A 12,005-nucleotide genomic window follows, 5' to 3' on the forward strand; every position below is an offset into this window, starting at 1 on the left:
TCCTGGTTCTACCAGTTCAGTGATGATCACCTCTTTTCAACAGCATTTAGAGGAATAATCTCTTACTTCGTCTTCTTTGAAATCCAAGTTCTTTTATTTTTTTTCTCTCTACCAGGCTTTAGTGTTGTTGATGTTCATGCCTCTAGGGCAGTTTGATAAACCAGAATAAGGACAAATGATTTAAGCTTTCTTTCAAAAAAAACCAACTCATGCCTTGGAGGTAAAGTGGAAATGAACTAACATTACTGCACAAATGTCACCTTCTGAATGTACATCTTTACTCTTAGTGGGTCAAATCCACCTTTGTCTACCAAAGTAATAATGACCTCATGTGAAGCATAAAATTATAACTTAGAGACAAACAACCATTCAGACGTAAACCCAGACTGTGGGGGAAGCTGGAATACTACGAGCACAGAGAGAACATGCACACTCCACACAGGGAGGACCCTGTGGCCACTGACACACATAATATCAGGTTATTATAGCATTGACCTACTTTTATTAATTGACACAATTGTCTTTTCACCATTTAATCCCAAATTTAATGAAAAAACGGTGGAAAACAGTCTCCTGTTAACTGAGCTGAGGCTGAAAAATTCAAGTATGAAGACAATCTTCACCCATTAAACTTCTCCTACTTGTGTCCTTCTGTCTCTCACTTACGAGAACACAGACGTCTCAAAATGGGAACAAGGAGATTAGCATTAGCAGCACTCACACACACACAGCATTCATAGGGAGGACACTCATTGACATAAAGCTCTCCCTAGCCTCTTATCCTAACATTAACCATTACAACTGCGTGCCCTTTCCCTTACTCTAACCTACACCCAATTCTAATCATAACCCTAAAACCAGGTCTTAACCCTGTAAAAGCCCTTTTAAGGGGTGACAGAATGTGAGGACCAGCCAAAAATGTCCTCAATTCCTTAAGTTTTCACAAAGACACCCATACAAGATCACCCTAACCTTAACCATCACAACGAAATGCCTGACCCTAATCCTAACCCTAACCCTAACATACACCAAATTTTAATCTTAACACAAAAACTAAGTCTTAACCCTTAAAAAGCCCCTTTAAGGAATGAAAGAACATAGGGACCAGCCTAAATGTCCTTACAAAGATACATATACAAGAACACACACACTGACAGAGTGTGTCTTAGGACACTGGAAAGACTCAAAAATCATTTTGATAACATAATTAAAGTGTTATCCCTAACCATGTTTTAGGACCATGTTTTAGTCTCTATGAGGACTACTGTTTCTGAGCAGTTCAATGTTTATGCCAGGTCCTACAAAGGTAGCAAGTAAATTCACACGCACACACACACACACGTGTACACACACACACACACGCACATGCGCGTACACACACCATCGTGGTAAATGACCTCTTTAGCAGTTTGAGGGTGTCAAACTAAAATCAAGGTGCAACATGACACTGCCATTAATAGCCACGGCAAAGCCCCTGCAAGTGCTAATGTATGCAACACATTAACACAAATGTGACCCTGTTTGTATCACACACACACATTCACACACACACACACATTTGAATGCATGTCAACATCAAACCAAGACATGCAGCATAAGAAGATGTTTTGCATGGGTGATGCACATCACACACTTCAAGGCCTCAAGAGCAGCATGGACATATTGTTAGTCCACGCTGTGAGCCTCAAGTTTTGAATTAGCATGTGTGTGTTGAGGGCTGTTGGAGTTAGAGAGAGAGAAGAAGAGCGATGACAGCAAAAAGCTTTAAGCAAAACTATAAAACTCGTTCTCGCTGAGCACTTTTGTGAATAAATGATGAATGCACAAGCCAGAGGGCAACATGATGACCACGCTGACCTCTTTATATGCTCTATACATATATATATGTACAAACATGGGAGAGACAGGCAAACGTGCATGAATGCTATATCACTAACATTAACCATAGCCGTTAATACTTAACCCTAACCTTGATATAACCACAATTCAAATCTCAGCCTTAAACTTAACCTTATAAATGAGGTTCTGCCTCATTAGGACCAGGTTTTGGTCTCTACTGGTGCGGACAAGGTCAGTGCCTATGGCAGAAATAGGTCCTAAAGATGCAAGTGCAGAGCTTCAAGCAACGGAAGCCTCGTGTCAATCAAGTGTCGGGGCAAACTGGCAAAGGATATCAGGTGATTGGTGAGACTCTATAAATAACCCCGCCCACCTTCAGAGTCAGGGTGTCACACACACACACACACACACTTTTTTTTCTTAAGTTAAAGTCCATAGATCATGTCCATGCAGTGTTCACTAACAACTGTCTCTTACTGCTTTATCAGGTCTGAGTTGTGTGTAAATCCTGTAACTAAGCACGGTCACGTCTGTGCGACCATATTAGCATCTTTATTTTCTTTTTGAATCATCATTGTGTCAGAAGAATTGACTCCTGAAACTTGACATTTGAACGACCTTCGTTACCAAGGAGCATGACAAACATTTTGTTTTTCATCTGGAGTACTGGTTCTAATAATATCAAGCTATTAAAAGATATGGCAGGTACTGTAAGGGCATGTCCTGTTTGAGCCCGTTGACTGAAGTGCTGGCAAACGTCTTGTGCTTCTCCCGTGTGCTAAGAAATGTCGGTAACACTATAGATTAGGGAACACATATTCACCATTAACTAGGTGCTAACTAACATGCATATAAGTAGTATATCAGACCTAAGCATGTATTAAGACCTTAATCAGGAAAAATCTTAATTCATGTCGTAGTAGAGGTAGAATAAGGTTATGAAGAATAAGCTGTTAATATGTGCTTAATAATTACTAATAAAGGGCTAGTGTGCTATTTATGCATGTTAGTGAGCACCTAGTCAATAGTGAATATGTGTCCCCTAATCTAAAGTGTTACTGAAATGTCACTAACAACTGGAGAAATGCTCATATCTTCTCTAGAGTTACTTCTTATGTCAACTGAATAACAGAAAGTGCTGCAGAAGAGGAGAGGAGAGGAGAGGAGAGGAGAGGAGAGGTTTGGCTGAAGAGGTGGACTTTAGAAAGGGTCTTCTAACACGTGCAAACCCTTCATGGCCTAATGTGTAGTGGCCTGCAGCAGAGCCAAATCAGTTGTCATGGCAACATGCACTACAAATCTCAGCACCCATCATCATCACCATCATTGTGATCATCATCATCATCATCATCATAGGGAACATGCTGCTACGGCTAATATTGCCTTTACTGAGGAGGCTCATGCGAATGAAACAAAGGTGACGAGAGAGAGAGATGAAGTCTAAGAATAGACTTGGCAGAGTAATGTAGTTATGTCATGTGCGGAGTCATTCTCAAGTGTTTCTCCGTGCTCCTGCTGACACAACACCTCCACCTGTGTGCATGACGGCAGGCATTGGAGGAGAGATGTGGAAACAAAACAGCAGAGTTGTGACTGTGTGAGAGTGACAAGAAAAGACAAAAAAACAAAAAACAAAGGGAGGGAAGGGGTTAAAAACAGAAGGGAAGAGGATGTCATACTTTGGGCAACGGCGTTTCGGAAGACCGGACTTTCTTGGGAGATATCTGTGAAGAGAGCAAGAGAATTATTTTCTTGTTTCCCCCTCTTCAGAGATATCTCCTGTGGCATATTGCTGTTCTCTGTTTGAGGACGTGAGGACTTAAGAGGTTCCTTGGTCGTTAATGTTCCCAATATGTGTCGTCGTTTTTAGACCTTTTTCTAACGGAGTGTTGTGAGAAAGACTACGTGTGAGATGCTTATGGGACGAGAGCACTTATCCATTACTATCCATGTCAACAGAAATGGTGTGAGCAGGTGTTGTAACACACACAAGACACAGGGAACTACATTTGTGGCTGAGGCTCGAATACGGGTCACACAAGCAAGATGGGACCACAGACGATGGAAGAAGACAAAATGTCACGGTTTAAGCGGTGACCACGTGGAGGCCGAAAACGACCTCCAGTGTGCAAGAGAAGCCCATCACATTACAAAACCATCACATGTTCTGCTACAACCCAGAGAAAGGTGCACAGAGATATGAATCTTCAAGTGTTTTTGGGACTATAATTATTATTATAATAATAATAATAATAATAATAATAATACTAAATAAACTGTGCCCATGTGATTGCATTTGCACGTGTGATATAGTTTTGTTCAGAAGAACCAATGAACAACAACACATCAGAGGAGACACTCAGAAGGTTTGGAGACAAGAGGAGACACACCATCACAGTCAAAGGAGGATAAAGAAGAAACATCACAGAGATACATGGGAGAAAAAAATAGACACCATGTTTGATTGTTTGTTCTAAAGGCATTTACACTTTTAATCATGTCATTAAAGCTGCATTAAGCAATTTTTGACCAGCAGGTGGCAGAAGGTCTATGAGTTTATCAAATGCTTGTGATTAGCATGTTAGCAAATGTTTGCCTACTAACACATAAAAATCAATCAAGATGTGATTTAGTTTTAGCTTTAAATTGAGAGACTAAACGAAAAAATGTACGCAATAATGTATAAAAATGTGTCTTTGTCCAAATATACGGTATACAGTATAGACCTAACTGTGGTTTATACACAGAGAGACAATTGGTCTGTGTTGCTCTTAGCTCCATATTTTTGCACAATTGTTGGGATTATATTGGATTTCTTTCTTTGTTCTGCGTTCATTGTTTGACCCTTTTGTGTAACTCAGTTCTCAGCTGCTTTGAGCTCCTGGTAGGACTAAAAGATGAATTACTTTTACATCGAAATCTGCATTTTAAAGCAATGCAATTGTCAAATCCCAAAGGCTGCACTTTATTACTGATGGATCATTTTGCTACGCAAGTAAAAAACAACAACGATTTGTTTCTTTAAATTCTACTAATCCTTAGAAATTTATATCACAAAACTCTGGCTGGAAATCTGCAGTAATATATGTTTCCATATTCAACATTTCAGTTATTATTAGGACATTCTGAGAAAGTCTGGTGGTCATTCAGTTGTTATTTAATATAAAAAAAAAATTGCTCAATGCAGATTTAATGCAATACTTTTTATAATTGTATGACTACAGTTTAATTTCATGTAAAGTACTCATTTTAATAATTGTAACTGAAAGAAGAGTCCGGGTGACACTGAGGAAACACACTGGTGAGAGACAGCAACACTGAGGTGAAACAGCGACAGAATGAGAATTGAAACATAGAAAAGTAAAGGGAACACATTAAAGACAGTGAATGGAAGGAATAAGGTTTGTTCAAATATATAATTACACATATAGATGGACAGAGTGGACGGATGTGGGGATAAGAGAAGGATAGAAAGTCAAAGAGGAAAATTTGTCCCCGCTGCTCAGGCCTGATGCCCTCTGCTCATTCACACTCTACCTTCATTGGTGCCAACTGGATGGGGGTGATGTAAGAGGGGTCCACCATGGGCTTGGGGCGGTTGGCAGTGTCTGCCAGGAGGCTCTGCCATTGCTGTGGAAGCCCTGTGAACTTCTGCTCCCGCGGGTCGAAGCCCGTGTGGACCCGGTGCTCGAAGTTAGACGGAGCGGAGATCTCCAGCCGTTTCTTCTTCTTCCCAAACATGCTGGAAAACACGGGCAAACCTGGCAAAGAAAACACAAGAGAGCTGTCGATGAGCATGACAGATAAAAACAGAGATCAAACCAATTACTGTGTTTGTGTAATGTACTTAAGTACAACATTCACTTATATGTACTTAACTTTGTTATTTCTATTTCTAACAACTTTTACTTTTACTCCACTACATTTCCTCAAACTATTTTGTTAATTGTTACTACCAAATACAATCAGAAGAAGAAGAGTTGGTAATGGTCTGTATTTATATAGAGCTTTTCTAGTCTTGAGGAGCTGCTTTAAATTACAGTTAAGTCAAGGACACATATAGACTAGCAGAGCCAGGAATTGAACCCACAACCTTTGAGTTGAAAGATAACCACTGATCTACCATTTCTCAATGCTCACTATTTTAATAATTTTACGTTTACTTCTAAAACGTATTTAGATACTTAAGTACAGTAAATGCCATATACTTTAAGACTTTTACTTAAGTATTATTATAAAAACCTCAACTTCTACCAAAGTCATTTTCACTTGTAGGTACTTTATACAAGACTGCTGCTACTTTTATTTTGAAGGCCAAAGCAAGTACTCTCCTTCCCAATCTGTCTTCCTCATTCTGTGCTCCACTTTCTGTATAAGCCAGAATGCATGCATTTGTTTTATATAGTGAATTATTGGATTGCTTTTATTGGAGCACTTTCTGCTAAAATTATAATATTACATAAGGAAATGCATCATATTTTTGTTTCGTTACACACAACATGTTTGACATCACAATGATGTAATGATATTTTAAATCATAAAAGCTCCATTGAATTTCTTCATCTTACCAAATATATAAGTATATCACTCATTATTCCTATATTATCTAATACTGTGCATCACTGAGAGTTCACTGTGGCGCACACGACATGATACGAAATATTCACAAAGGTATGAAATAAGAAAACACGATGAATAACAAAATAACTAAATAGTCGGTTTTACTGCAAGGTTTACACACTGTAGCAAACATCCAGGTTGAGTTTAGCATGCCTGTAAGCTGCATGGTTTTACATAGTGATGTGCTCCGCTGCCCTGTAGCTTAGCTCGGCCTTATAAAGCTGCAGGATACAAACAAGGGAAAGAACAAACAAAATAAATCCACACATGCTCGAAACAGAAAACAACCACTTTTGGTTATGTAACAGAGCACTATTTAAAAAACCTGTTAGGTTTAGGCAGTGGACGTGTGCAGTTACTGTCATCGCTGCAGTACATCATGCAGGGTAGCTGCATGGGCTCTTTTCTGCTAAACCAAGAGGAACTGTATGGAAATCCCACTGTGTTGTTGGTGGTTTGGGTGGAAGCATGATGTCCAATCATAGGAACAAAATGTTAAATGTGTCTGTGAATGGAGTCTATTGTGTCGCTCCAGTCTAGGAAGCATTGTCCTCAGAGGGGAAACAAAGTCATCCTTCATCCGCCCTTTACTTATTTATTCCCCCCTCACCCCTCACCTCCCTGTGGCTGTTACACAAAAATGTTTTCTGTTATCAGTCTATGCCACTAATTCCTGCCTGTACATATTATGTGTATAAATGTTACTGTTGTGACTGTTATTATTGATTTTACTGCAAACTTTCAGTCATGTTTGGCATTTTGTTCTGTTACAGTCTGCAGTGGTTTACATTCTGCTGCAGGCAAAGACTCCATGGTATAGTCGATGAATGTGATAATTCCATATAAAATCCAATAACAAATATATATATATTATACGTACATTACACTCTAAACAAGCAAACACAAGTTTAGAATTATTGGCATTAAACTACCTCCGCCTGACCTTTAACCCTTGGTGCTCACACGGCACCGATCCGTGCTGCACCTTTGGTAAATTGCCACAGAAATAATACACAACTCCTTATATGGACTTGCTGGGGGGGAGTGTTTACAGGTCACATCTTCAGGCTTTACACGATGCATGTTTTGGTCTTCTTATGTGTTGTTGAGTCAAAGTTATAATTCATTTCATATTGGAGTAGTGATAATTGTGCAGAAGACACAAAATAGACCGTTTATTATTTATTTTTGTTTACAAAAACGAATCAAGAAAACTTTGAACTGTGATGTATTTACAAATGTCATAGTATATAGAAAATGATTAAAAAAAAAACTTTTTCATCACATTGTCTATTACTGGGATCAGCAAATAAATGTGGTTGAGGGCCAATTTTCTATGTAAGCAATTCTTCATCAGGCAAAGTGCCTTAAAACGTCTTCAGTCAGAAACAAAAACCCATGTTTGCTGCAACAACCTCACAAGAATGTGGATGTTTTCTTTAATCATCAGGTTGTTAAGAAGACAAATGTGTGTGAGATATGTACTCGTACTGTTAATATTTATGGAGCAACATTTACTCCACAAACCTGGCTGTTAACATGACAACAGCCATGTATTTATTTTTATTTTTCGAACCAAACATTCAGTTTAGGTTAACCGTCAATCCTAGCAATAAAATCTATTTGAATAGGTTCATATTTTTTCAGAATAGAAGCTCTGCACTTGATATAAAATTTTAGTTTTTTTGTGAAGATAAGGAAATAATTTAAGAGCTGATTTGTTAAATCATCTGCCGGGCCAAATACTGATGCTGGCAGGCCAGTTTTGGCACACGGGCCACCAACTGCTGACCACTGGCCATTAGTTATGCTGAAAAAATTATATAAGATTCCCTAGACCGTGTTCCAGCTCCATTTTTTAAAATTATATAATGAAAGAACAGCATTATGTAACATATACTACTAATAATCTTCTACTTTCGGCTTCTCCCTTTAGGGGTCGCCACAGCAGATCATCTGCCTCCATCTTGCCCTCTCCCCTGTGTCCTCTTCTGTTACACCAACTGTCCATAAGTCAGTAACTGCCAAACATTCATGTTTACTAGAATACATTGGCAGAGTACAGTACTAAATCAGTTTCGGTTGTGAAAATGACTGACTCTCTCGATTTGTCAGAAGCAATTACAGAAGTCACAGAAGGTTTTACTTCTAAAATGTAACTTTAAACAGCTAGACATGGCAGGAGAGAAAAAAAAATGTAATTATGAAAATAGCTCTCAATCATTTCCTTTGCTGCCCTGCGGGGGAGCCAGAAAGACCAAATTAGCAGCCTCAAACAGGAAAGATGGAGAGAGAGATAGATTGATGGATGAAAGGCGGGGTGGGGATGTTTGGGGAACGCAGACGAGAGAAGGAAAAGGAGCATGGTGGGGGAGATTAAGGAAAAAGAAACCCATGAAGGAAACAAGAAAAAGAGAAAAATGTAAATAGTGATGGAGAGAGGAAGGAAACGGAGAAGGCTTTAAGGCTTTTGTGATGCTTTTGGTTCAGCACAATCATAGCACAACAGATTATTATGCAGGACAGTGCTGCCTTTAGAAAGCTCAATACTGGATCAAAAAGGTGTTAGGTCATAGATGGGAAACTCATCCCACGGGCATGTTTACAGATCTCTGCCTTCTCAGTTCACACTGATTCAAGTGTGCGCTGCATTAGTTGTGAGAAAATATGCAGTCAGAAAGACTCCAAGGCACATCATGTCATATTTATCGTGATGTTATAGGAATCCATTGGCGCAAAAAAGGGATGAATCATAAGAAAATGAAAGAAGGGTGCCGGATGTGTTCAACGGCAACATCGTGTTATTTCCCTGAAGGAGAACATAGAACAGATTAGAGATGCAGCTATCAGATGACCCCATCTACAGGATTTACACGTTTAAACTAGTGGAAGCATCGAGCAGACAGGAAACTCGCTCTTTGTTTTTCTCTCTTGGTCCAATTGTGTCGGCCAATTCCCCAAAACACATGACTTGCATTCTCTCCATAGGTATCCTCACAAAAAAACCTGCACAGAAAATGCCTCGTCGGCCACAGCCCTCATCCTAATCCTTTCCATTTTGTGCTGAGCCTGAGCTAATAATCTCTTATGCAATGTGGACATGTCAACCCCGTCTCACTTTTGGCAGACATCCACTACATCTACAGGAATATAAATATAAAGTGGCTTTTGCAACATGAAGCACTCACACATAGACACCATTTGGTTGTAAAACAAAATCAATGAAGACAATAAGGCTGAAAAACAGCTCTTGGGAGAGTCAAGTGTGACAGAAGGCGACGCTCAAATGTTTAGTAAACATAAGCCATAAAGTGGCTTTTCTGCCGTCACCGCAGTCAAACACACAGTGAGGAAATACTAGGGTTTGATTGCTGCCTTGCAATGAATCATCAGCTGACACACAAAAACACATGCTGTCATGTCATGCTCGTTGTCTGCTGATGTCTGGTTACGGCTAATTTAATAATAAATAAGTACATAATGAATCAGATGTGATGTGCGGTGGACATGACTGGATCTGAAATTTACGTAAGCTGCGTCTCGACCAGACGAGACGTTGTGCAAGAGAAACCTGCACAAAACTGACTCATGTGTCTGTAATGCAAGCTGAAATTATTGTAATTTTATACATTTTACACTATACTTCTACACATTTAGCACTTTGACGCATTAGTAAAACACTTTTTTAATAGTTTTAATGTTGTTATGAGTATTTTTGAAAGTCCAGTTAGTGAGAAACAGTGACATCTACAGGTGAGACTGTAGATGTCACTGTCCCTTCCCTAAAGTACACATTAAAAGCTTATTCTAAGATTACAGAAACCAAATAATATCTATCTTACAGGGTAGTATATTCACTTTATTCCAATAAACAGTTGGGAATGTAGGTTGTAGCGGCCCCAAAAAAGATTATTGGAAATGATTCTGGTGATGCTGGAGATACTGTGGGAACCTGAGCATCCTTGGAGGAAGTCTGCGCTCTCTGAGTGCATTCTCTGGTTAAAAATTAAACATTAGATGAAGTAAATATTTGTGGAATGCCCTCTCTCCCCCATCTCTGTGGTCTGTGTGCAGCCATAAAGACGATGGAAGCCCCTGACCTACATGTTACATCTTGGGAATGAGATTATTAAAGGCTAGTGAGGCTTAAGTAGTCTAGGCCAAGCTCAACCGCTAAGAGACACAACAACACAAGTGAGACACACACACACACACATACACACCACTGAATGCGAGGTGAGACAACAGATGGAGGCGCGTGTTTATGTGGAGTCGCTCAGTCCAGCCTTTCTCCTGTGGAGCTTTTACTGGCTGCGTCCCCTCTCAACACTTCAAACATGTTTGGACTGAGAGTGTTCTTTGAGGGTTGAGGGTTCTCTGGGAGCTACAGAGGAACTACAGTATACACAGCTCAACTTCTCCCGGCTGCCACATAAGCACCTCTTGAGCTGTAATTTATAGGCAGGTTGTAAAGCACTTGGTGAAGTTTCAGACTAATGCCTGCAAGGTTATTCTCTGCCTGAGAGTAACAGTCACTCTCGTGAGAAATGGCACCTGTTAAAATATGGCACAGATTACGAAACTCCATTTCTCTACAGTGCGTGTGTGTGTGTGTAAGACTGAGGTGAGCTGTGACGGTGTGTGTGTGTTGATCTGTGTCTGTCTGTCTGTGAGTGTGTTGTGTGTACTCATTCATTAAACACAGCTGTGAGGGCTCTACAGTGGAGTGTGGGTGCAGACCGTTTCCAAAAAGCAATACATTTTCATGTGATGTTATAAAACCATACGTTCATTCATATACACCAACCATCTCTCTGTATTGTGTGTACAGGACGGTTTTGTGTATATGTACGCAAATCCTGTACACACAATACAGAGAGATGCTCAGTTGTGTGGCCACTTTATTAGGTACACCTGTTCAACCGCTTGTTCGGGCAAATATCGAATCAGCCAATCACATGGCAGCAACACAATGCATTTAGACACGGTGCTGAAGTTCAAACATGGCATTGTTGTTGGTGCCAGATGAGCTGGTCTGAATATTTGAGAAAGTGCTGATTTACTGGGACATTCCAACTCCCTGGGAACACACGTGTGCCTCGGTGTAGGCCAATAACGTGATAACCAGACAATAACATAATAAGTTATTACCTTATTGGCAAAAAGTTATTACGTTATTGGCTCAACAACTTTATTACATTATTGGCAATTTATTACATTATTGGTTTTATTACATTTAAATTATTACGTTAATGGCCGTTATTACATTATTGGACGTTATTACGTTATCGGTTGCTACACAGCCTAAACAAAGTGCTATCCCTAACTTTAACCATAACCAGTTAACGCTTTATCTTAACCTGACCACAAGTTTAATTAGTTCCTCAAAAATTAGATTCTGCCTCATCAAGACCAGGTTTTTGGCCTCTGCTGGTTCTGCTTCTGACAAGGCCAGTGTTATGCCAGAAAAGGTCCCCGCACACACACACACACACCTACTTAAAGGGGTGACTGGTACTGGGGCAGAGATCCTGACTCCCAGGCTG

At 39.8% G+C, this 12,005-nt stretch overlaps 1 protein-coding gene across 3 annotated transcripts in view; it reads right to left on the reverse strand.

The window, feature by feature from the left end:
• pak5 (p21 protein (Cdc42/Rac)-activated kinase 5) overlaps positions 1-12,005 on the reverse strand; it is a 61,476-nt gene that overhangs the window by 25,924 nt on the left and 23,547 nt on the right. For 2 of the 3 annotated variants that reach the window (XM_044048379.1, XM_044048377.1), the window contains exons 2-3: positions 5,377-5,600; positions 3,519-3,563 (exon numbers count right to left, since the gene is read on the reverse strand). In XM_044048379.1, the coding sequence (XP_043904314.1) occupies positions 3,519-3,563; positions 5,377-5,580 (249 nt within the window). In that variant the 5' untranslated portion in view covers positions 5,581-5,600. The remainder of the gene's footprint in view (positions 1-3,518; positions 3,564-5,376; positions 5,601-12,005) is intronic. The other variant, XM_044048378.1, reaches the window with a different exon arrangement.

The sequence above is a fragment of the Solea senegalensis genome, linkage group LG17 (genome assembly GCF_019176455.1).
Source record: "Solea senegalensis isolate Sse05_10M linkage group LG17, IFAPA_SoseM_1, whole genome shotgun sequence".
Taxonomy (NCBI): Eukaryota; Metazoa; Chordata; class Actinopteri; order Pleuronectiformes; family Soleidae; genus Solea; species Solea senegalensis.